Source organism: Peromyscus eremicus, chromosome 8b (assembly GCF_949786415.1).
Source record: "Peromyscus eremicus chromosome 8b, PerEre_H2_v1, whole genome shotgun sequence".
Classification (NCBI taxonomy): domain Eukaryota; kingdom Metazoa; phylum Chordata; class Mammalia; order Rodentia; family Cricetidae; genus Peromyscus; species Peromyscus eremicus.
Genome location: NC_081424.1, coordinates 44,609,121 through 44,636,375, shown reverse-complemented (window position 1 = coordinate 44,636,375; position 27,255 = coordinate 44,609,121). Strand labels below are relative to the sequence as shown.

The 27,255-nt window shown below is 39.5% G+C and overlaps 1 protein-coding gene across 8 annotated transcripts in view; it reads right to left on the bottom strand.

The window, feature by feature from the left end:
• Positions 1 to 2,961: 2,961 nt before the first annotated feature.
• Positions 2,962 to 27,255, bottom strand: part of Adgb (androglobin) — a 141,336-nt gene continuing 117,042 nt past the window's right edge. For 6 of the 8 annotated variants that reach the window (XM_059272748.1, XM_059272750.1, XM_059272751.1 and 3 more), the window contains 7 exons: positions 23,781 to 23,944; positions 21,054 to 21,233; positions 20,018 to 20,129; positions 17,512 to 17,787; positions 13,266 to 13,359; positions 12,398 to 12,581; positions 2,962 to 3,375 (listed from right to left, as the gene is read on the bottom strand). In XM_059272748.1, coding sequence (XP_059128731.1) covers positions 3,190 to 3,375; positions 12,398 to 12,581; positions 13,266 to 13,359; positions 17,512 to 17,787; positions 20,018 to 20,129; positions 21,054 to 21,233; positions 23,781 to 23,944 — 1,196 coding nt within the window. In that variant the 3' untranslated portion in view covers positions 2,962 to 3,189. Of the gene's footprint in view, positions 3,376 to 12,397; positions 12,582 to 13,265; positions 13,360 to 17,511; positions 17,788 to 20,017; positions 20,130 to 21,053; positions 21,234 to 23,780; positions 23,945 to 27,255 lie in introns of those variants that run through there. The other 2 variants (XM_059272754.1, XM_059272755.1) reach the window with 2 other exon arrangements.

Below are 27,255 nucleotides of genomic sequence, written 5' to 3'. Positions count from 1 at the left end.
GCCCTCTTCTTGATCTTTATGCAATATATGATAAATTGTTTTTTTTTTTTTTTAAAAGTAGACTCAGCCTCCTATGCTATAGAACATTAGAATGTATTTCTCTATGTAACTATATTTTGGTGCTACTTTTAATCTACCTTACCCACCATTCCTAACCACTACTTTACTTCCATAAAATCAAACCTCTCAGTTTCCAGATTTGAAAACAAAAAGTATTTTTTGCATATGGTTTAATTTACTTAATGTCACTCAGTTCTACCTAAGTAGCCAAAAGTGACAGGATTCCATTTATTTTTATTACTGAACAGTTTCATTGTGTATACTACATTTAGAAGAACCCATTCATCTAGAAACAGGTACGTCAGTAGACTCTATTTCTTGTCTTTTGTGAGTAGTTCTGTAGATGATGTTTGCATGTTATCATTTCCTTTGCTACACAGACACTTATTTTGATGTAGTCCCATTTGCTTGGTTTTGTTTTGGTTGCCTAGGTTTGGGTATCATATCCAAAACTTCATTGAGGAGGCCAATGTCAAGAGGGTCTTCTACTGTTTGCTTCTAAGACTTTCAGTTTCCAATATTCAATGAAGGTCTTCAGTAGGTTTTGAGTTAATTTTTGTATATACGGTATACAACAGTATTATGTGTTTTGGTCACAAAGCATGGCTTTAACCTCCAAGGGAAGAGGAGGTGGCTTATTCTTGAGCCAAGTATGAGTGACCATAGCCTGGAAGAACAGATTCTAGCTTCCTCAACTGCATGCTCCAATGTGGAAATGGTTTCATGAAGTTTTAAAGACTATAGACCATGACTATAGGTCGTGGAACAATGCATTTTCCAAAATCATTGGTGGGGACAGCAAAGCTGGGAAGTTTCTGCTATGTGGTGGCATTCTTGGTTTTGCAGTGGATAAGCACTAATGGTCTTCTAAATTAACCAGAAAGGTTTTATCTTACACATGTCAGGCCTGACCAGTACTTGGATGGGAGAGGTTTTACCTAATATTCAAAAGGATGTGAGACTCAGAGGTGGGCAATGAGTAGCTATTCAGGGAAATAAAATTGCCCGCAATAATATTGTCTTTGGCTTGAAACATGAAGATCTAACCAGTCTACCAGTCTTGGAGAATCTTCACCATAGGTGTGGATGTTTTTTGTTTGTTGTTGTTTGTTTTTATGGAAATTCTATTCATTCACACTATCAATTGAAGAAGGCTTTCCTTTCTCTGTTTTTAATTGTTGGCACCCTTGTCAAAAATTATTTAGCCATATGCATGTAGGCTAAGTTAAAAATTTTAAACAAAGATTTTGCTAAGGAAGGGAAAAAATAACCTACAGTCACCCGTCAGAGGGAAGCCATTTGGAGTAAAAAGCACTGTGGTGGTTTTTATCAGGTCCTCGTACTAGAAGCTGCTGGAGAGAGGCTGTTTCCCACTTTCCACCCCAGCTATCTGCTCGCTGCATTTTTAAAAACCTGGACCATAAGAAGGGTCTGTTTTACAGAGAAAGAAGGGGGTGCTGACAGTCTGAAAGTGTAGTGTTTGTGATCACAGTATCTCTGCCAGGCCGTCATGCAGATTATCAGGCTCTGATAACTGACCCCTCCTTGGTTGCCCTGGAAACATTTTGCTTAATAACGTTTTATGAAATTTCAGCTTTAAAAAAAATCACTCAATTATAAAGAAATCTTAGTAATCTCCTAAAACCTTTGAAATTTGAAATAAACAATAAATACCGATCTTTATTGATTTTTTTCAAAGATAATCCTCTTGACTCATTTAGGATCTTGTTTTGCTACCAATTAAAATTGGGGGGCCTTGAGTGATGGCTCAGCCATTAAGAGTACTTGCTGCACTTGTAGAGTACCTGAGATCACCTCCCAGAACCCACATGGGGTGGCACATAGCACCAGGAGATCTGATGCTGAAAGGCAAAAAATCAGTAGCCGTCTTGAGAGACGCTCCCCCCGTGCTCCCCCAAAGGTATTTGCTGACCAGCAGTTATAGAACTGACCAGAAGTTGAATTCATGGGAAGATAAGGCTAGAACAATAAGTCTATATATCCTAGGCTTGGTGAAACAAGATATGGGGTGTAATGGACTCAACCGACCAGAAACTGAACTTATGGGAAAACAGGACTGGAACAATAAATCTGAATGTATATATCCTGGGCTCAGCAAAAGCAAGACATAGGGAGTAAAAAATTTATGTCTCTGTAGATACCCTGCATCCTGTTAGCCATTAGTAACCTCAAGCTTATAGTTCAGCCAGTAACTTCAAAGAACTACCTCACCCCTAACCCCCTCGTCAAATCCCAAGATATGTAACTCTTTGCATGTAAACCTTTCCTATATAAATAAATCCCTTGAAGTGAGAGCTCAGGGCTGTCCTCCTCCACCCGCTATATCAAGTGTTAGACAGGGACAAAGCCCGGGCTTGCCTTGTTACTAAAAAATCCCTGTGTGCTTGCATCAGATATCGGCTCTGTGGTGGTCTTGCTTGGTGATCTTGATACCTGGACACAACAATGCCATATTCTGGCCTCTGAAGGCAGGACACATACACATAAACACATATAAAAATAATTAAAAGTAAAAATATTTAAAATTCAGGCCTGGGAAGATGTCTCAGTGGGTCCAAAACAGTGGCCACAAAAGTCTATGACTTGAGTTAAAATTCCCTGGAACATGTGTATAATGCCATGTCTATGAGCACATCTGTAATCCTAGTGTTCCTATGGTGAGATGGGAGGTGGATACAGAATTGTCTTACCTGCAAGCCTGGAGTACAGCAGCAGAAACTAGATACCATGCTCAAACAAGGTGGAAGGAGAGACAGACCCCCCAAAAGTGTTTCTGACCCCTAAGTGCATGCCAAAGGGTGTGCACACAAACACACACACGTACACTCACTATACACACATAAATCTATTTTAGCGCAAGAAATTCAAAGTGTAACACAATTTTATTTACAATCTAAACTTTATTTTTAGCAATTTTAGTGAAATTAGAACATCTGAGACACTAATATCTTCAATTCCTTTCTAAGAAAACCAACACGTTAACATTAAAATGTAGAAACCATGAGTGGGGAACATTTTCTCCACTCGTCTAATATTTTATCAAAAGGCAAAATGACAATGCCTCCAACACTTTCCCTCTACAGAAGAGGGTGCCACGGGGCCTCTCAGTCATTTTTTCTTTCCTTTCTTCTTCTTCTGTGAGTCAGAAACTGGAGACTTTTTCTCTGTCTCTGCCTTCATTGCAGCCTCCTGAGCTGCCAAAGCTTCCAGCCTTAGGCGCTCCGCCTCCAGCAACTTGCTTCTGTACTCTTCCCGGACTTCAAGGATCTTCTGTCGGGATTCATCTACAGAGTCCTATTCAGAAACAACCCAAGCCAGTCAGTCTCACTGATAATGATGCAGAAGCAGCAAGAAGAGAAATACTTTCCCTTTCCTCGTGCTAACACATTGATGGAGAAACTCACTGAGGATGGGAGCTAGGCTTGTCCTTGGACGTTTAGGAATACACAGACTTGAAATTGTGATACAAGGCAAGTGAGATTTTAATGTGGAATGAATGGCAAAGGAAACATCAGTGGGAGAAAAGTAGAAAGGTAGAGAAATTGGTAGAGATTTTGGTAGTGGAACTTAGTTTTAAATGAGTTCAGGATCGATCTGTCCCTCACACAGCAACTGTGCTCAAGAGATTACTAGTTCCTTACCTGTACTCTCTGACAAGACATACTGGGGCTGTGCTGCAGGCCTTCGGAATAATAAAACCTAGCCCACTATCTTTCCTTCATTCTTAGGATGGTAGATAACAGTATTTATCTAGAACACCAGTCATCAACATGTAGCTACATTCAAGATCAGCTCTTGATACTGTTCCTACTTAACCGCCTCTTCCGCAGTCACCAGACCTCTCTTGGCTCACTGGATATCACATTATTAACTTATCCTCCATCTCACTAGCTGGTCCTTTTCAGGACCCCTTGCTGGTTTCTCATCTCCTTCCTCACTATTGTTTACTGCTTCAAACCCAATACAGCTGGATAATAAGGATTAATGGACTGATGCTGGCATAAAGAGATCTTTCTAGAAACGCCAGCTTTCTCTTCATGCTGAATTGTTTGAGAGTTTTCCCCCCAACATTTCTGCAACTAGCATGGTTTTACTGAGGGGCTGGTATAGCTGGATGTCAGAATCAGATTTCACAATGAGTTTGATAATACAAAACTACTACAACTACCATAAAATTGGATCCCTAGAGTATACTGCATTGGCATAAGATGACAGCTCTGGCACATTGGAAAGAGAAAGTGAGCAAGACACAAACATCTTAAGAATGTGCATAAAGTCAGTTGAATATATGCCAGTCAACTTTTGAGGGTTTTTGGAAGAGTTATTTTCTCATATTTGATAAGAGATGTGTTACTCTTTGGTTTCTGTTAAAATGGCTTCAGTCAAAATGAAGATGTTTATTTGCACCCCACACTTGAATGACTAGGCTCTCAATTCAGGGTCCCAGTTGATATTTCTTCTCTACATCATCCTCATCTAGTGCATTAGCTTGGCTTCTAAACACAGAAAGTAAGGCCAATGACCTTGAAATTCCCTATTTCTGATATTGTATTATGTTATATTGAATCTGTGCAATTTAACAATCATTCATTGATTCTGATTCATTTATCAAACACAATTCCCATTGTTCCCTTTCAAGTATAAGAACAAAGCAGAACAAAGGCCTTCTTTATACATACTCTGTTCTCTAGGAGAGATGGATTTAAAATGGATTCATATTTTATTATTAAGTCTGTATTATGCTTTCTTGTTAAACAATAAAGAAGTACATATATAAGAAAATAACTTTAAAATGTCAAAATCAGGCATGATAAAGCCATTAGTGCAATCCATAAAATATTTTCCCATTCTCTCTCAGGCCCAAGGTAACATTGCCCTCTGTATTATATTGCTAGAACTACTGTAACAAAGTAACAGCAACCAGGTTCCTTAAGTAACAGAATTGCATTGCTTCATAGCTCTTTATATTGGACATTCAACCAACTTTGACTCCATCTTTGAAGCTGTGGGTGACCATGTTGCTGTGGGATGGTCTGTATGTCAAGTGTGTTGCTGATTGGTCAGTAAATAAATCACTGATTGGCCATTGGCTAGGCAGGAAGTATAGGCGGGACAAGGAAAAGAAAGCTGGGAAGTGGAAGGCTGAGAGGGAGACACTGCCAGCTGCCATCAGGACAAGGAAGATGTAAGGTACTAGTAAGCCATGAGCCATGTGGCAAAGAAAAGATTAATAGAAATGGGCTAAATATAAGAGTAAGAGCTAGACAATAACAGGCCTGAGCTAATGGCCAAGCAGTTTAAATAATGTAAGAGTCTGTGTGTTTATTTTATAAGTGGGCTCTGGCACTGGCGGGACTTGGTGGCGGGAGCTGGAGAGAAATTCTCCAGCAACAAATGGCGTCCAACGTGGTGGCAAGAGTTTCCACATAAAAACTTAGAAAAAAGATTCTAAAACGGAACTAAAAACAGCTTCCTAATTGTCTCTCTCAAATGAGCGGCAGCTGCCGGTTTGAACTACTGGCGGGTTCCTAGCGTGCGCTCTCGACCTGCAGTATGGTGGGAATGAGGCCTCTACAAGTAGCACATTAAACTGTGTGGTGAATTTAGCCTTTGCTAGTACAAAACAAAAAAAGAGGTTTCTGGGCTACACGCTACTTTGATAAAAATGTAGACCCACTATTTCTGAGAGTTATGGCTCCCAGAGCTGGCGGAAAGCGGACCGCCGCCATGTTGGGAAGCTGAAGTGGGCGGAGCCAGCAGCCACAGCGCCAGCACTGTTTCAGGCTTAGAAGGCTGCAGTTTAAAGCAATAGGCTCAAGCTAATATAAAAAAAAAAATAAGCCACGTAAAGATGGCTACCACACAGAGAATTTGGATTATGTTCTCTTTGATATTTGTAACTGAAGAAAAACATTTGATTACAAAAGCTGTTAAATTATGCCAAAATGTGTATTTTAAAGATACCTTGACTTCAAAGTTTGGATGTAAGGATATGTTGCTTTGGAAAAGAGTCTCTTTTGTTTCCACAGAAAGCCAGAGGCTATGGATTTGTTCCAGATTAAGATACATCAGGTTTGACCAGCCCAGACCCCCTGAAAGGTCTCCAGTGACACCATGGCCCAGATGATTCAACATCCAGAATGGTTTCAAGGCAACTGGCTCAGACGATACAGCCTCATGGACTACTCCATGATCCTAAAATTTTCTTCGTGTCCCCATAAGATACAGCGCCCCCCTCCAGCAGGAAGTAGTAAGAGAAGCTACGCCCAAATTCCCAAATATACCAAGCTGGCTTTAGAGATGGAATTGGCTCACTCCCCCTCTAAACCCAGACATATTGCTCAAAAAAAAAAAAAATGGTTAAGAGATTCTTGTGTCCCAAATCAGAAGAGCCCTCTGGTGTGGGACAGAGAAAAACCAATATTTTTATTTAAAGCAGGTTGATTATAAATACAATCTCTTTCTAAAGAAAAAAAGGGGATAGTTTAGATATGATAGGATGAAAGGGTAGATTAATGAACCTACTTTTAAAGAGTAACAACTTGTTTAAAATGTTTTACATCGCTATAGATTTTAGTTTATTGATACAAGTTTAAACTTAATTTTGTTATACTGTATATATATTTCTATTCTTGTTTGAGGTATTATGTTTATGTAACTCATTTAAAATTATAATGGATAATTAAAAAATAGATTAATAATTAGTCATCTATGATAATCATATTTGTAGCCATGTTAGTTAAGTCTTCTAGGTATACATAGTTATATTTCAGATAGATAGGTAGTCTTCAAACACTTCAAAGACCTACAGAATATGGCATTTAAAATGTTTTAAAAATTTAGACATTCTGGACAGTGAGACATGTCTGCTCCTGACAGCACCGATTTACTTCAGAGAGGAGGATGGGCATCGAAGACACTCCATACGGAGTTTATCTTCACCTTGACAAAAATAGCCATTTGGGCAAGAAACTGTTCTTGCCTGGACTACTTGATCAACTGGACATGCAGGACCCATAAAAAGGTGACCACTGAACTTTGCTTGACAAAATGGTCCTTCAGGTTCCTGCTTTGCAGAGGAAACTGCCAGACATTCTACAGGACACAGAGAAAAGTAAATAAGAGACTCTAGGCCTGTGGGCTGAAGACTGATGCCCCAACTTTACAAGAGAACTTTGAATGACTGTCCAGGCTGTCAGCTGTCTCTGTCTACCCTACAAGACTCCCGAAAGTTGCTTGCATCCTTCTCCCATTTCTCAGGTAGTAGTATATCCTTCTGAGGTCTTTGATGTGGTTAAAGACTAGATACTTACAATTTTCCTTAGTTATAATAAAAGATAAGTTAGATATAAAACCTTAAACTTACAAATATAAGATAGATAGGATCTCTTCTTTAATATTGTAACTGTAATTCTTGCTTGATAATTGTTTTGTTATATGTAATTTTACTATGTTAAAGTTAAAACCTTCCTTTTTAAGAAAAGAAAAGGGGAAGTGCTGTGGGATGGTCTGTATGTCAAGTGTGTTGCTGATTGGTCAGTAAATAAATCACTGATTGGCCATTGGCTAGGCAGGAAGTATAGGCGGGACAAGGAAAAGAATTCTGGGAAGTGGAAGGCTGAGAGGAGACACTGCCAGCCGCCATCAGGACAAGGAAGATGTAAGGTACTAGTAAGCCATGAGCCATGTGGCAAAGTAAAGATTAATAGAAATGGGCTAAATATAAGAGTAAGAGCTAGACAATAACAGGCCTGAGCTAATGGCCAAGCAGTTTAAATAATGTAAGAGTCTGTGTGTTTATTTTATAAGTGGGCTCTGGCACTGGCGGGACTTGGTAGCGGGAGCTGGAGAGAAATTCTCCAGCAACACCATGTGATTTGCTTTAATTAATGAAATCTGAGTGGAAATAATGTGCTATTTCTGGACAGAAGCCTGCCATGCTCAGTTCAATGTGGTCCCCTTCTACTGTCATAATTGTCACAGGAGAGTTTCTGCATATGATCTCTTTCAGCCTCACTCAGTATCTTAATAGACACAAGAAAGACTCACTGAACTGCATTAGATATGTGCCTAGGATGAGAAATGCCAGGGCTTTGTGCGCTGAAGCCTCTGGAACAAAGCTGACTATTGCCAGTTTTTTTTTAATTTTTATTTTGCAATACAATTCAGTTCTACATATCAGCCACAGATTCCCTTGTTCTTCCCCCTCCTGCCCCCCTCACCTTCCCCCCAGTCCACCCCCCATTCCAATCTCCTCCAGGGCAAAGCCTTCCCCACAGACTGAGATCAACCTGGTGGACTCAGTCCAGGTAGGTCCAGTCCCCTCCTCCCAGGCCGAGCCAAGGGACCCTGCATAGGCCCCAGGTTTCAAACAGCCGACTCATGCAATGAGCACAGGACCCAGTGCCACTGCCTGGATGCCTCCCAAACAGATCAGGCCAATCAACTGTTTCACCCACTCAGAGGGCCTGATCCAGTTGGTGACCCCTCAGCCATTGGTTCATATTTCATGTGTTTCGGTTCGTTTGGCTATTTGTCTCTGTGCTTTATCCAACCTTGGTCTCAACAATTCTCGCTCATATAAACCCTCCTCATTCTCGCTAATTGGACTCCCAGAGATCCACCCAGGGCCTAGTCATGGATCTCTGCATCCAGATCCCTCAGTAGTTGGATGAGGTTTCTAGCACTACAATTAGGGTGTTTGGCCATCCCATCACCAGAGTAGGTCAGTTCGGACTGTCTCTCGACCATTGCCAGCAGTCTGTTGTGGGGGTATCTTTGTGGATTTCTGTGGGCCTCTCTAGCACTTTGTTTCTTCCTATTCTCATGTGGTCTTCATTTACCATGGTCTCCTATTCCTTGTTCTCCCTCTCTGTTGTTGATCCAGCTGGGATCTCCCGCTCACCCAAGTTCTCTTTCCCTCGACCCTCGCCCTTCACTACCCCCACTCATGTCCAGGCTGTTCATGTAGATCTCATTCCATTTCTCTGTCATTGGGCGATCCCTGTGTCTTTCTTGGGGTCCTGTTTTCCAGGTAACCTCCCTGGTGATGTGAGTAGCAGTCCAGTCATCCTTGTTCCACATCTAGTATCCTGCTATGAGTGAGTACATACCATGTTTGTCTTTCTGAGTCTGGGATACCTCACTCAGGATGATTTTTTCTAGATCCATCCATTTGTCTGCAAACCTCATGATGTCATTGTTTTTCTCTGCTGAGTAGTATTCCATTGTGTATATGTACCACATTTTGTTTATCCATTCTTCAGTTGAAGGGCATCTAGGTTGTTTCCATGTTCTAGCTATTACAAACAATGCTGATATGAACATAGCTGAACAAAAAAACAGCTTGGTACTGGCATAAAAACCGACATGTGGACTAATGGAATCAAATTGAAGACCCTGACATTAATCCGCACACCTATGAACAAATAATTTTTGACAAAGAAGCCAAAAGTGCACAATGGAAAAAAGAAAGCATCTTCAACAAATGGTGCTGGCAAAACTGGATATCAACATGTAGAAGGCTGCAAATAGATCCATATCTATCACCGTGCACAAAACTTAAGTCCAAGTGGATCAAGGACCTCAACATAAATCCAGCTACTCTGAACCTGCTAGAAGAGAAAGTAGGAAGTAGTCTTGAACACATTGGCATAGGAGACCACTTCCTAAATAGAACACCAGTAGCACAGACACTGAGAGAAACAATCAATCAATGGGACCTCTTGAAACTGAGAAGCTTTTGTAGGGCAAAGGATATGGTCAACAAAGCAAAGCGACAGCCTACAGAATGGGAAAAGATCTTCACCAACCCACATCTGACAGAGGACTGATATCCAGAATATATAAGGAACTCAAGAAATTAGACATCAAAATGCCCAACAGTCCAATTAAGAAATGGGCTATAGAACTAAACAGAGAATTCTCAACAGAGGAAACTCAAATGGCTGAAAGACATTTAAGGAATCGCTCAACATCCCTAATCATCAGGGAAATGCAAATCAAAACAACTCTGAGATACCACCTTACGCCTGTCAGAATGGCTAAGATCAAAAACACTGAAGACACCTTATGCTGGAGAGGATGTGGAGCTAGGGGAACTCTCCTCCACTGCTGGTGGGAATGCAAGCTTGTACAACCACTTTGGAAATCAATATGGCGCTTTCTTAGAAAATTGGGAATCCATCTCCCCCAAGATCCAGCTATACCACTCTTGGGCATATACCCAAGGAATGCTCAGCCTGTTTTGTTTTAAATAAAGTATTGTTTATTTGATGTATTCCCATTTAATTAAATATTATCTTCAATTATGTGTTAATATTGGTAGGACGAAGTAACTAGAAACAGTATATGTGCTGGACAAACAACCAAAGAACCCACAGAGACAAAAATGTCACCCCCTTTTATAGAAAACAAGTTTGTCAGATCCTGCCTTAGTCACTGAAATGGTGAGGTCGTTTGCTACCACAAAATAAAACAATTTATCCTGAATGACAGCTGTCCAGCTGCTAAGGACAGACCATATCAAAGGATGGCAAAAATGGAAGTAGCTAGCAAGATCAGTGAGGGATCTGTAGAAAGACCCTGACCAGAAACAATGATGGTCTGCACTGGGGTCCTGGATGCAGAGAGAGTGGAGGCAATTGAGCTTCCAAGGGATTCTCAAAGGAGACTAAGTGGATTTTGATAATGGATCACTGGTGAAGAGTAACAGGCAGGACTGTCTCAAAGGTTTCTGCTCTGAACAAGAGCACTTGTGATTGTCACTTTCTAAGATGAAGATAATGATGAAGTAACACGTTCATCCTGAAATGAGGAGGAGGGCTAAAATTGCTACAATTAATATTTGGATAGGTTTTAGTTTGAAGTGCCTATCGAACAAAACAAAAAGAGACATCTAACTAGCACATTCCTCCACATCAGTAAGCAATACTGTGGTGGAGAATCCAGTATCAGCATGGCTAAAATACTTAGAAAGTTCTATAATTCTTAGTCCTGTGTGTGTGTGTGTGTGTGTGTGTGTGTGTGTGTGTGTGCACGCACATGCACATATATATGTATCTGCCTATATGTGTGTGTATGAGTATGTGTAGCATGTGTGTATGTCAGTGTAGTGTCTGTGTCTATATGAGCATATTCGAGTGTATTTGTGTGTATGTATGTATGTTATGGGAGAGAGAAGAAAGCAACAAATCTCTATCATTACAGATGGAAGTCATTCTTATACATTTACTTCATCTTTCCATTTCTATCACAGTCTTGTTTTCAATTAATCTCAGTCTCCCACTGCAAAGAAAGCTTTTCTTTGGACCATGTCTACATAAAGCCTCTGGGGCAGATGTGTGTGAGTAGAGGGAGGATAATGGCCACCCACCATGAAAAGTTGGGGTTTTGATCTGTGACTTTTAAAGAGGACTTAACCAAAAAAAACTAATTATCTTCCTCCCATTCCATCTTTGCTTCATAACATCCACAGGGCCAACCTGCTGGGCCTGTGGGGCATGCGAAGATGCTGTAAGCAAACCGGGAGATTATAAAGCATCTTCCCACAGCCAGCATTGGGTCTGCCTGTCTCAACTCAGATAATGTAGTTCTCACCCCATAATTTTATACATTCACAAATAGTTTCCTGTCTTCTCTCACATTCATTCTAGCTTTAGATTCCTATTATGATGTTAGTGGGGTTTTAAGAGGGCAGTGAGTGAAATGCGATATGTGAATGTATGTCCAGGCTTTCTGGGAGGTAGTGAACTTTATAGAGTCAGGTACTAAGAATTCTTTCTACCGCCAGGGGGCCCCCCAAGCAAATCAAGCTACACAATTGTCTTCCCCACGCAGAGGGCCTAGTCCAGTTGCATGCAGGCTCCACAGCCATTGATCCAACTTTGATGAGTTCCCACTAGTTTGGTTTGTTCATCTCTGCAGGTTTCCCCATCATGATCCTGATGCACTCAGAATCCATCCCTGATGCAAGAGTGGGCTTTTTGGAGCCCACTACCTATGATGGGACACCTCGCGCAGCCTTGAGGTTGGAAGGGGAAAGGGCTTGGACTTGGCCTCTACTGGATGTGCTTCCCCATGGGAGGCCTTGCCTTCTTGTGGTAGGGAGTGGGGGTTGGGTTGGGGGGAGGCTGGGGTGGGGTGGGAGGAAGGAAGAGGGGGATCTTTGATTGGTGTGTAAAATGAATGAAAACATTTTCTTAATTTTAAAAAAAAGGAAAAAAAGAATTCTTTCTGCTCAGATGTATAATTCCGCTTTCATTTTTCTGTTACAAAGGAACTTCACGGATGTGACCATAGGTACTTCTAGACTCACCCGCATCTTCCCATACGTGTCTAGAACCTCATCCTTGAGCTTAAATCGCTCTTCCTGATCGATGTCTCTGATGCTGAGGATCCGGCACCTGTGCTGCCGGAACTGGTGGATTTCTTCCGCCTTCTGCATTGCTTGCTGCTTATTCAGTTCCTCTGTTTGCAGCACAGGCTCGTCACTTGTTTTCCTGGATGGAAAATGTCAGACGAAACAAGAAAATCATTCCTGAGAGCTTGAAAGTAAATGTTATTTCAGAGCGCAAAGTAATTTAGAATTGTGTTAACAGAGAGCTGGTCTGAATCAAACCAAACATGAGAGATGGTGGGATAAACACTCATTTTCTTTAAAAATGGGTTAGATACTGTATACTGACTCATTGATATTTTAGAAAAATATTATGGAGACTATCAGTTAACTCAGATATATCATTCAATAAGGTGACTGTGAAACAGGTGTTCACACTATGAGTATTGTATGGGTTTTACTTTTAAATTTATCCATTTCATAAGAGTGATGACATTCTCAAACATATAAACATGCATGACAGGTTCTATTCATCCTGTTACTTAGTTCTGAAGAAAAATGCAACTTTATTAAATAATCATAGTGGGTAGTATGAGGACTTTATGTAGGTTCATTGTTTTTTGTTGTTATTGTTGTTACAAAAGTCACTTAAATGAGTTAGTGATTAACGTAATAAAATATTTGCAAAATTTAAGATGAAAAATCATGCCACTCTAAAGACAGACAAAATGAAGACATATTTAGCATTTAATTTTGACTTTTTGGTTACTTAGCAACTGCCCATTGGGGATATATCTAAGATTCTATGCACACACTTTCTATATTAATCACTTTAGCTAAAACTCACCGTACATAATGACTGAAGTCCACAAATTCTAGTGCTTTTCGAATGAGTCGTGGAGACATTTCCAAAACTGTCTGAGATCGTGAACGGGATAATACTAGAAGGCAAAGAACACAGGCTTCCAGAAGTAAATAGCTAAATAGCTATTATAACTCCTGGTTGACAACAATGCTTTCTGTTAAGAAACAACCTTGTGCTTTTGTTAGGATTTTATTGAAATACACTTAGGAATCTTATTTTATAGTTATCCTCTGGTGTAAATTTGTCTATAGCTAAATGAAAGAGGGGAAAAATGAGTACGCACCATTAGAACAGTAACTAATTCCTTCTTAATTACAGTTAAATGAGGGAGGGAAAAACAGCCTCTTTCAATTACAAAGTTTCATTGTAAGCAAATTAAATGATTCAAAATTTAAAGAGCTTGAAAAATGTCTGAAAATCATGCTGAGCACTTCAAGAGTTAGAATTTAAATGTACTTAAGACACAGTATTGTACCTTCCACTGGATTGAACAATGTATAAAATAAACACACTGAAGAGCAAATGAACAACTTTTGCTACATGCACCCACAGGGAGCCACAAAAACAAATTTTATAAAGAATTTAAGTCTTTGGATGATAGTGACTTTTCCAGACTACTATGCCTTTAAAATAAAAAGAAATAATAGTTTTCATGTAAAACAAAAACAAAAAACCTACCTCATTTGAAGGATGCAATGCAATACTTTTAAAATAAATCTACTAGGTTCTTTGGTCATCATAAAAATCCAGTTTTAAGACATTTGCATAATTCAAATGAAGTTCCTGCCCTTCTACAGTCAGTGTCCATTCCCACCAGAAGCTCTGGGCAGCCATTAGTCTATATTGGTGAATATAGTTTTGTTTTCCTGGACATTGCCTATAAGCAGGAATGGGTGGGGTCACATGGTAAAATAATTACAGTTAACCTCTTAAGGGACTTTGAAATGATGGTAAGTTTTTGTTTGTTTCTTTCGTTTGATGTGTTAACATGCATATCATGCATGTGTGGTGGGGGCGGGGGAGGGGGAGGGCAGAAGATGGCTTTTGGGAGTCAGTTCTCACACCTTCCCCCTTGCTGAAGCAGGATTTCTCTTAATTCTGCTGCTGTACATCATACTAAGGCCAGCTGGCCAGTGAACTTCCAGCCCATTCTCCTATGTCTACCTCCCATCTCCAGGAGCATCAAGATGATAGATAAATGGCACCACATCTGACTTTTTAAATGTGGGAGTGAACTCAGGTTGTCAGGCTTACATGCAAGCAGGTACTTTATCCCACTAACCCAACTCTAGCCCTCTACCTAAAGTGACTATTAATATCATGATAAAAGTTGGAATTACAAAGAAAAAAATCTTTCCATTTTATTCTCTCTGTTTTCAATTCTTGTTTCTAAGAGTGGTTTTCAATTCACAACAATATTGGAGCTATTCTGTTTAACCCTTCACAAATACACATGCAACTTCTTCCATTGTTATTTCCCAGTGGCCATCACCTCCCAGACACCATAGTTCACTTAAGAATTTACCCCAGGTCTTCTATATTGTATGGGTTTGGGTAACTGTATGGAGCTGTGGATTGATGTACCATTGAGAGTTTATTCGCTGACCCACGCTCCAGGCACTGTCCCTTTTTCTCCCATTCATAGTCCACTCAACTACTGCCCCTACTGAGGTAACACTATTGTAATTATACAGTATGAAGTCATTCCTGATTGTTCCTTTACTTGCCTTGCCTTTTCATACTTCATGAAATAAGTCATTTCTCAAATAAGGCAAAGGCCATATTGATACCAACTCTAGTATTACGGACAGGAAAAAAAAAGTCAAAAGAATTATCTTTAAGGTCTGAAGTAAGATGAGGATGTTTACTTTTTCATTCAACATAGTCTGGAAGGCCTTACCAGAGCAACTAGGTGAGAGGAAAGATAACAGATCTTACTGATATTAGAAAGAAACTATGTCATCACTGTTTTTCAGAAGAAATATACCTATATAGAGAGGTGCTAGAACTAGTAAATTAGGCCACCAGGCCTTCGCCTTCATGCATGGATCTGTGAAACACTGTATGCATTGCTTAGTTATCACAGGACTGTTGAGTTTGGCTCAGCCTCCCTGCTTTCTTGTCCTTTATTCTGTTTATGTGGCATATCCTATTTAATGATCTTTCGAACTATATTTACATACTTGCTGTGAATACGACTTGACTATAGTGAAGAATATTTTTAATGTGCTATTGGACTTGGTTTGTCAGGGTTTTTAAATCTTTATTTTATTTTTTAATTGTGTGTGTGTGTGTGTGTGTGTGTGTGTGTGTGTGTGTGTGTGTAGGGGTAATCTTCACATGAGTGTGTATGTGCCCATGGAAGCCAAAAGAGAACATCAGATTCTCCCAGAACTGGGATTATAAGTAGTTGTAAGTCTGAAGACATGGGTTCCAGACACAAAATCCAGTCCTCTGCAAGACTAGCAAGCACTCCTTAAGACGAACCCAACTCTCTGACCCTGGTTTGTCAGGTTTTGAGGATTTGTTTTTCATCTAGCTTCATTGTCTCCTTTTTTTTTTTATTGTGTACCTGTCTGATTTGAGACCAGTGTAGTGTTAGCATTACACAGTAAGTATGACAGTCTTAACTCATGCTGCTTGACACTTATCTAATTCACTGCAACACGGAGGCTGCCTGATCCCAAGATTTTCTTTGGTGGAGAATTTATTGCTGATTCAGCCTCGCAGCTGTCTGTTAAGGTTTATGCTTCTTCATCATGCATTATTTAAACTTTATTATTTATTTGTGTGAGTGTGTGTGTGTGTGTGTGTGTGTGTGTGTGTGTGTACAGAGAAGCAGACAGAAGCTAGAGATCAATAGATGTCTTACACTATGGCTGTCTACCTTTTGGACACATGGTCTCTCACTGAACCTGTAGACTCACTGGCCAGTGAACTCCGGGGATCCATATGTTTCCAAGCTGCCAAGTAAGTACTAGAGGTGCAGACCTGAACTCTGGTTCTCCTGGCCATAGCAAGCACTTTACCTACTGAGCCATCCCCTAGCTCCTCATCACCCAGTCTCTGTAAGCTGTGTGTCCAGGAACTTGCCCATCTATTTAAGGTCTTTGCTGGCATATAGTTGCTCATAATAATCCCTAGCAACACCTTTGTATTTCTCTGTTGTTAATTTTAATGTCTTCCTTTCCACCTCCTTTTTTACTTATTTGAGTCCTCCCCATCTTTTTTAAAGGTTAGTGTAGCTATTCATTCATATTTTGATTTTTAGTCTCTAGTTCATGTATTTCTGTTCTGATTTTTATTTCTTTCCTTCTAAACTTGAGTTAGCTTTGTTCTCAATTCTCTAGTTCTGTGAGCTGTAGAGAGGGTAGTGAGGTCACTTTTTGAAGGTGGTGTTCATCCCTATAGACTTCCCCCTTAGCCTTGGCTATGTCTTGAGGGTTTCACTATGCTATGCTACTGTTTTCATTTGTTTGAGAATAGTTTTTATAATACACATTCACGTTTTCCACTATTTACATCAGGTTGGTATTCATGAAAGCAGGACATGAAACATTTTTCTTACACAGCTCCATTTCCTCAGCCACCATTTGTACTATTATTGGCATGTTGTTTGTGTGTCAGAAGCCAACAGTACAGCTTTCCAGTTACTTTTGTCAAATCAATTTAAAAATTCAGAAATATGAGTCTGAATTCTTCAAACATATATCTAAGTGTCTGAATTACCTTCTGAGGTCACTTTCTCTTAATCCAGAGGGTTACCTTTGACACCTATTTTAAGCCATCTGTTCTAGACTCACATCCATTGGTCTTTGTCTTCAAGAAGATGTACCTGTTTTTCCTTAATCACCCCTCCTTTTTTAGTTTGCTTTTTTTCAGTGCTGAAAATTGAACTTAGGACTTCGCATGTGCTAGGCAAGTTCTCAAAAACTAAGCTAAACCCCAACTCCTACTTTGGCTTAAGTTTTTAAGGATGGTTTTTACTGGATAAAGAATTCTTAGTCAATAGTTTTTTCTTCTAATTCCAGCCTTTACTATAGGACTTGTTGCAAAAAAAGAACTAGAGATTAATATGCCAGAGAGTCATGCTATGTTACGTTAACAGATGCACATTTTTCCCCCCATGTTGGGAGCTCTTGTCTCAGGTGTGTTTGTTATAATCTGTGTCTACTGTTATTGCAAAGCCAAGTGTAAGTCTTACCTTACCAGCAAGATCAGAACTCACCAGCTTTCTCCTTTTGCATACTCAGCTGCACACTTGGCAGCGGCGGTGGTGGCGGTGGCGGCGGTGGCGGCTCTTTTTCTTCCTTCCCTGCCACAGCTATTTTGCTCTCGCTGCTTGCGGATTTTGCCAGATCCCTGATGCCCTTGGTCATTTGCCATTTCTTCCACAGTGTATTTCCCGCTGGGGCTGATGACACTTCTTTGATGTCTGCATCTTTCCCTGTAGAATCTCTCCCTGCAGCATCTCTCCCTGTAGCATCTCTCCCTGCTACTTCTCCTATAGCACAATGTATATGTTCCTGAAAAAAAGTAACTTGCACTCTGCGAAGTCACATGCAAACATATCTAATGGGGCTTGCTTGTAGGAGCCCAGATTTAGAGGACACAATTACAAAGCTTTGCAGTGTCTAACCAGGACATGGATACCTTGCAGCATCTGGGATGTCAAAGCATGATATGGCTAGTATAATGTGTACAGTGAGCCTGGAAATCTCTTGGAATATGAAGGCCACATATAATCAGAAGCTTTTAGAAACTGGGACAATATTGACAGAGGTGAGGTCTTTAAGTATTGAGTCCACTGTATATAGGCAAGGCACTTCTCATTGGGAAGAGACTAGTGAGTCTTGACACTAATTTAAATTGTCTTAAATACAACTGAAAGGGGTTTTTACTTGTGAAGATCCTAAAGCTGAGAGGATTTTCCTTAGAAGTGATTCTAATAGTGACTCCTTAGCCATGAAAAAAAACATAAAAACCAACCCAAAATTTCACTTGAGCCATGCATTAGTCTCCTATTTATTCATCCACTGTAGGTGATCCACTTTGAACTATATTCTGATTTGAATAAAATGCAGGATTTGGGGTGTCAATTGCTTCTGCCTCCATGTAAGCCTAGTACAGTGGTACTTGGATCTAGTCAGGTACCTATGAGAAGACACATGGGTCAAAGGAGGGCCAGGTATGCATGCTTGCAGGGTCTCTTGTTTCTCAAGAACTTAGAAATATTATTGAGATTTTCTCCACCTTGGAAAGCAGAATATACATCAATGGGTTGGTATATAAATGTCAAATCAAATATAGTTTGTCTTCTGTATCTCTGGATTTTATATCCACAGATTCAGTCAACAAACTATTGATCAATAATTTGTTAGGACAGGGCTGGAGAAATGGCTCAGTGTTTAAGAGCACTGGGTGCTCTTCTAGAGGACCCATATTTGATTCCCAGCACCCATATGGCAACTGTCTATAATGCTAGTTTCAGGAGATCGAATGCTGTCTTCTGGCCTCCTTGAACACCAGACACACATGTAGTACATAAACATACATGCAGGAAAAAATACACATACACAATAACATAAACATTAATTAATTAATACAACATTTTAAACACATATGGTTAAAGGATGACAAGACGCCCACAGGGGTAAAGTAATGCTTGCTATGTAAGTCTAGTGATCTGAGTTCAACTCCTGGAGTCCATGTAAAGGAGAACATTGACTCCACAAAGTGGTCCATCCTCTTATGTGTACTGTGGCAACCATCCTTACAGCATGCACATGCACATAGCATAATAAATACTAAATAACTTGAAAAATACAGTTTAAAATATTATGCTGTTATTTACTACAGTTAGTTCTATGTTAGTTTTATTTGTAATGAACATACATATACTTGTTTGCCTTTATAGTTTCTAAATGATATAGTATATAACAACTACTTAGAAAGCACTTAGATTGAATTATGATTATAAGAAATATAATGATATTTTAAAACATGAAGGAGAATGTGCATAAATTCAATGCAAAGACATCACCATTTCCTAGAAGGGTCTAGAACACTTGTACATTTTGGTATACATTGTAGGTCTTGGAAATGACAACCTTTGAACACTAGGGTCAGCTCTAATTTAAGAAATGTAAGTTGCCAAGCCATGGCAGTCATTCCATATAAGTAGTTATCTTCATTATGACTATTCTTTTATTACTACTTATTTTATTATTCTTATTTGTATTCTTATAAAGAAGGTGCCAAATTCACAGTAGTAGGCCTGCTTCCAATTCCCCGTGGCTATTACTGCACTGAGTAACAATCTCATTTCATCTCTGATTTCATCTTTTTCTTATCTTTTTTCCGTTTCAAGACAGGACCTCCTGTAGCCCAGGCTGGCCCTGAATCCCCTATTTAGCTGAGGATGGACATGAACTTCTGAGCCTCCTGCCTCTACCTCCCAAATGCTGGGATTACAGGCATGTGCCACTATACCGTATTCTTCGACTTTTCTTAAGTAAGGAAAGTCACCTCTGCTTATGTGTGCAGAATGGGCATGTGAGTCTTAAATGAGAAAATATGGACAAGTAAGTGGCTTGATAATTTAAAGAACATTCAAGTCCTGATGTGAAGCCATGTGGCTTTTCACCATCCCGAGGACCAGAAACTCTGAAATAATTCCTTGTCACTAATGAGGCCCCACCAAATGCCTGAGCAGCTGGGTGGCCTCCACTGACCTTCTTCTGAGGGTTTAATTTGGCTCTGGGTTGAAGAAAAAGTCTCTTGGATAGGGATTTCGATTGGCTTCTTAATGAACTGGTTGAGGTACTTCAGACGGGCCTGTGAAGCCTGGAAGACAGACGTCAGCCTTATGAGCTTGCTGAAAAGCAGCAAGTGGTATGGACTGAAGCAAGCCAATAGTGCTCAGAGCAAACGGAAGATGAAAAAGGAACACAAAGAAGGTGGCTTTGACCAGACCCATTCATTAACTAGAAGAAAATTCTGAACCCTCTGTGATTTTGACCGTTTGTAGATTATGGCAGAGAACCAGGAAGAGGAAGGGCAGGACCCACCATGCTAAGCTAATATACACAGCATGTTAACTTATATCCAATTGTTTCTGAATCTTTTTTCATCTGTCCCAGTTACCCTGAATTAGGTCAAGGAACACCACAGGTAAAATAACTGTTGGACTATAAGGTTGTGGTTCTCAGCCTGTAGGTTGCTACCACTTCGACAAACCTCTATCTCCAAGAATATTTACATTATGGTTCATAACAGTAGCAAAATTACAGTTAGGAAGTAGCAACAAAAATAATTTCATGGTGGCGGGGGGGGGGGGTCACCACAACATGAGGAACCCTACTAAGTAGGGTCACAGGGCTGGGAAGGTTGAGAGCCACTGCATGGTGGAGAGCTGGGATAGATATTTAAATTCCACAAGGGGGCAGCACATACTTTTTAATCTAAAGCTGTTCATAGTAGGAAAACAGACGTTAAACATTTGCATGCTCTCTTACTTGAGGCTTTTCAGAGTACATGTGAATCCAGCCCTGCATAGCTATGTAAAAAAAAAAAAAAAAAAAAAAAAAAAAGGGTTGGGGGTACGTTTGATAGTTTTGGCATACCGCATGTCACAATTTGGCTAGAATCTGATATGATTCCAAATCTCACACCTAAAGGAAATCCTGTGTGACTTTACCCATAGGGCTCATCTCTCAGACCACATCTACCAAAGAAGAGTGAGAAAGAATAGCCTTTCAGGCAGGTGACCTTGATAGCCCTCCCCGGCTCAGTTGTCTCCCAAGCTTGCTTCATGGCTCGTATTTCATCTGATCGGTCTGTGTCTTTTTTCACGTCAACATAGTCTGAGTCGCTGTGTTCAGATACCAGCCTCAAAACCCAGTAGGGTTTGTTTGGATCTTCTTGCTGAGAGTGAACAGTGGGTATTGGCTAGGGGGGAAAGAAAGTTTTAAAAATGAATGCTTTTCTCTCCTAGAAAGGTTCTAGGATTCACTCCCTAAACGGTGATTTCATTAGGTACTTACCTTGGAGAAATCAAACCCTAATTTACACAAGACTTGTATAAGTATGCTCAATATTCTTTTTCACAGCAGCAATAGCAAACAAAGTAAACAAGTATAAAAGTTGATCAGCTGGTGAATGGACAACTTATAGCATGTTCCTATGTCGGGTGCTGAGCATTGAATAAAAATAAACATCTGTTGTGCACCACCATGTGGAAGAATCCTACAGGCATGTATTTTAGTAAAACAAGTAAGTTAAACACAAAGTAGTTGAGCTTGTGTGAGGCATTTGCTTGAATTCTGTGACAGGCGAACGTAGCATGATGACTGAAAGTGGGCTGCGAGTTCCCTGGGGCTTTGGGGTGGGTATGATAGAAGGAACAGCGATAAGTTCCTACACTAGTCTACAGTCTTTACCTTGAGTTACACAGTGTAGACACTTGGGGAAGTCAATGAATTGTACATTTAGGAGTTGGGCCTTGGGAGCTGTGGCTGTGTCTCAGTAGATGAAATGTGCATGCTTTGAAAGTGTGAACAATGGAGTTCAGAACCCCGGAGCTCCAGCGCTGACTGTTCACACCAGCCCACTTGGAATTCCAGTGTTCGGAAGGTAAAGATGGGCTCCCCAGAGCACACTGGTTGGCTAGGCTAGCCATGTCAATGAGTTCCAGATTCACCTGAGGGGCCTTGCCTCAGTGAATATAGTGGAAAGTGATTGAAGAAGGCTCCCAACATCAATCCTGGGCCTCTACAGGCATGTGCTCACACGTACTTACACATATGTGCACACACAGACACACAGTCATGCATATCATATGCACATGAGAGAAAGAAAAACAAGTGTTTATGCCCATCACTTTATAAAATCTTGACTTAAAATTATACACAGTAAAGTCTAAATTAGGCTGATGGGTGTTGTAGTCTGTTTTTTCTATGGATGTGAAAAATGTCATAACTGAATGCAACTTGGAATAGAAAGAGTTTATTTCAGATTATATTTTGAGGTCCACCCCTGAAAGGCAATCAGGACAGTGGCTCAAGCACGAACTGAAGCAAAAACCATGGAAGAAAGCTGCTTGCTGGCTTATTCCCCTGGCTCATGCACAGCTAGCTTTCTGACATAGCCCAGCCTCACCTACCTAGGGATGACGCTGCCCACCATGGGCTGGACCCTGTATCAAACATCAAAGAAGATTTCTCACAGACATGGCCACAAGCCAATCTGATATTAGACAATTATTCAGTTGACTTTCCAAGTGACTCTAGGCTGCATCAGCTTGAAAACAAAAACTAGCCAGTGAAGTATGTAAGGGTGCTTGCTGCCGACCCCGATGCTCTGAGTTTCATTCCCAGGGCATCTATGGTAGAGGGAGAAAACTGGCTCCCACTGTTTGTCCTCTGGCCTCTACATGTGCACCATGGTACCTATGAGTATGTGTACACGCACACAACACACATACACACACACACACATACACACACACTGTCTAAATTTTTTTATATAAAGTCTAAATTATACTTATGGTCATTCATGATGTCTTCCAAAACTATGAGCAAGACACTTGATCATTTCTGGCTCTGAATGCACTTGCTAGAGACTCACTCTAGAAGTGAGCAGTACTTCAAGGTCTATAGAACCACTTGCAAGGACTTCAGGGGGCAGAAATGGGTTTTGACTTTGACATATGAGAAGTTCATTCCTGAACAATCAGAGAGGGAGAAAGACCCTTCTTCCCCAAATAACCTTTCTGACAATGTCTCTCCTAGAGTCTCCACTTAACATGTTGGCGTGTATGTTTTCTTGTTAATGTGATAAATGCCATGGCCAAAAGCAACTTGGAAAAGGAAGGGTCTTCACATTTAACTAGTTTTGAGTCATGAGGATCTGGAAGTGGGATCTTCCAGGACCCCACCAGACAAGTTAAGTGTTAAAACTGGTGTGGTTACAGAATACATCACAGAAGATCAAGTCTGTATCCATCTGAAATAAGGTAATTGAGGAAGAGGAGAGGGTTGCAGCCATTAAATAAGTTTTCATTTAAAATTTTGTTTCATTATTTCCCAGAAGACCTTGCTTTCTACATGATTCTCTTGGTATTTTAATGAGAACTAAGTCTCAGAAGGAAATTTCTCTTACTTTTAGAGCCTAGAGTTTTAGCTTTACTTTTTGAATGGCTCCAAAAGTGAGTTGGTACAGAAGTTTTCCAGCGTCAAATTTTGACTGAGAGAGAACTGTCAAGGTGCTAAAAGGCAAATCTATGGATACAGTCAAACTTGCTTTCTTCATGGTGCTCTCAAGGGAACAATACAGCTAAGAAATAGAATCTTTCAAATGTTAAGTGGACAGGATTTCTCACTTCTGGAGTCCGGGATGGTGAGTTCTCATTTCTTCCTATTGCTTCCTCTCTCACTGTCCTGAGGGACAGCAAGTGCCACCAGGGTCTGTTCAGTAAGGGAGTCACATCTCACCCACCTGAGGTTCAAAGCGAGGAGCTTGCTTTTCCTTGGCCAACTTCTCTTTCTCCCCAGACTTCTCTTTGCCTTTCCTTGTTGTTTTGGAAGTTCCTACAGATTTCTGCCCTTCACTGACAGCATGGGAATCAGAGCTTCCTATGGTAATTAGTTCTTCATGTTTCTCTACATGAGTTAAAGAGACATGCAAATGAAAACCAGTGAGACCCGACATGATGACAAGATCATTTCCTGGAGGGAGGACATGGCAAGCACACTTCATTTAAAGTGGTTGGATTTCATTCCTTGTAAGCAAGTGAACAAATGTTTCATAAGAGCTTGTCAAAATTCTTTTAATAAAATTAAGATATAATTCATATGGCATAAACTCAACATTGGTATATATAAAGCAGTGGGCTTTAGAATATTAAGGTTATCAAACCACCTTGTTGGCCATCTGGGTGCCTTTTATTTCATATATTACATAGATACACAAGTCATTCACCTATGCGCTAATCTTTACTATTATTTTCTTCCTTTTGGTCGGGGATTTTCTTTTCTTTCTCTAGTTTTCCAGTTTGTTCCTTAAAAAAGATTTATTTATTTTATATACATGTGTGTGTGACACTTGTGTATATAGGTGCCCTGAGACATCAGAAGGCATCAGATTTCCTGAAGATGGAGTTACAGGCAGTTGTGAGCCACCATGTAAGTGCTAGAAACTGAATCCTGGTTCTCTGCAAAGGCAGTAAGTGTCCTTAGCCCCTAAGCCATTTCTCTAGACTCCATTTTTTCAGTTGTTGTTTTTAATGTAGACAATTATGTTGAGACCATGTTGCCTTCTACACATCTATGAATTCTCTGCATTTATCTCTTACTGGTTTCTAGTGTTTTTCAACTGTGATTAGAGAACATAGCTGCATTGGTTTTATTCTTTGCCATTTGTTTAGACTCATGGCACAGCTTCATTTGCTGCCTCCCTCCAGATGTTCCAATGGTCATGAGAAGAACATGTGTTCTGTTACTCCTGAGTGGAGAAGTCTGATCTTAGGACAGGTTGGTTTGCCATATGTTTCAAGCATTTTATAATCCTAGTTTTCTGTTTAAATTTCTTTCCACTTAAAGTGAAGTATTTAAATTTCCAGCTATCTGTACAGTTAGCTATTTCTTCTTTCAACACTAGTTGTGTTTCATGCATTTCAGACACTGATGTTAGGTGCATATGTTTATAATGGTTTTGTTTTATGACTATGTGGTCTCTTTAGCATTATAAAATAACTAATATACCTGTTTGGGTCTTTAAAATCTATCTTTGACATTAGTATGACGATTCCAAGTTTATATGGGTTACTATTTGTAATGTATTCTTCTATCTTAAAACTATTTATATATTTGAAATTAAAGGATGCCCTACCTGTAAATATATAAAGTTGGATCATATTTTATAGTAAATCACATTTAATTTACATTAAACATAATTGCCCAAAAGAGAGGATTTATATCTACTACTTTGATATTTATTTTACTCCATATTTCATATCTTGTTCAGTTCCTCTAATCTTGTTATTACGTTCTTTTGCTTCAAAACCATACTTAACATCTGTAGCATTTTAATTCTCTCAGGTTGTTTGTTTTCTGTTCATTTTCATTTTCTTAGTGGTATTCATGGATAAGATTAAATAATTAAAAATTTTTATTTATAACAATTAAGTTTGGATTAACACCAATTTGATATCAATAATATACAAAGACCTTTGCTCTTATATACATCTTTCCTCTTGATGCTGATAAAATGTAAAACTTGTCTGTATTCATGCTGTGTCCTTTAAATCTAGTTGATTAATTCATAGGAAGCAGTCATTATCAGGTTGCTTAATTTAGTGTGCAAGGCTTGCAAGAAATCTTCATGTGTTGGCAATATACATAGGAATAAGCTGTGAACTGGAAACCATCTTACTGACTCAAAGTTATGGAAGGTGTGACCTCATGGGTATGTGCCTGTAATTAGGAAGCCCTGGAGGAATCAACTCATTCATCCCTTGTGGGGAAGAAGTGCTGGGGACTACCTGTTGATGAAATGAGCTTAGAAAGCCCTTTTTGTAAGTTCCTTTGGGTTTTTACTCTACCTAATGTATACTAAGAAAATAATATAGTGAAATGTTCAGTAGATGATGAGACCTCCATAGACATAGAAATGCAAAGTTTGTGTTTATGATTAAAAGTCAGTGCTTTGATCTCTATCCTTGGGAACTGGTCAATATTTGAACATTTACATAATTTCCAAATTTGTTTAGGGCAACATGTATGTTCACATAACAGATTCACTTGTAAGTGGGAACAGAAAACTCTTATATATATTAACATGTTTATTTTGTACTATATCTTAAAATGCTTATTTTATATAACTACAAAATATAATTATACTATATAGAACATGTGATATTTTGTTTCAAAGACTTTATGACTTATATACACAATGTTTCATTGTGCAGCTCTCTCCTAAAAAAATAAATTACAGCAAGTACTTCATCATATATATATATATATATATATATATATCACAGATAACAATTATATATGTTTCAAAAGATCAATTAGAACTTCAAAGGCCTTGATTATCTATTTACAGAGGTGGTATATTGACAAAAGGAGTTTAGAATGACAACATTACATGATGAAGGCAGATGCCACCAAGAACTCCCAGCTCAAGATCCTCCTGTCTCTTATTTCCTTCAGTGAAAGTCAGCCATAGTGAGCCAACCATTTAGGGAAGCTTAGGTACTGAAATAAACAAAAGGTGGCACTGTTGCTGCATGGTAGCAGGAAGCCAAGTTTCCTATAAATAGCATAACTATCCCAGGTCAGATATACCTTTATAGCTATATGTCAGATCTAGTGGGGGGGGTTGTTATTGTTGTTTGTTTTTTGTTTTAAGTCTGGGCAATAAGGATGTAAAGTTTTGAAAAACATAAAATCATACATTATATTGTTCACAGGAATTAAATGGTTTAAAAGAATGAAAAAATATTTTTATTGACTTCAAGATGGATATAATGTTAAATACGGTCATCAATACAGTAACAAAAATAACACAACCAACTTCTATTTGATGAAAATATATTTTAAAATTAATCTAAGTTGATAGTGGAAACACATCAAGAACTAAAGTTTTCTAAGTACTCCACATCCTTCAAATTAAAAAAAAAACATACAAAGCATGTAGGTTTTCAGCTGTAAATGGAATTGAAACATTGCAGTTTATTGTTGTGTGATATTTTGATTGTGCTCTGACAAATAAAGCTTGCTTGGAGTCAGAGCTAGCCACTAGCTAACCATAGAGGTTTGGAGGACTGTAGAGTGACGGACAGGAAGTGGTAAGGTGAGGCTGAGACAGGATCTCAGCCTTTTTGGTAAGAGGAACGGAAGAGGTAAGAAGTCACTGGTGGCTGCTCCTCTGCTTCTCTGATCTTTCAGGTTTTTACCCCAATATTTGTCTC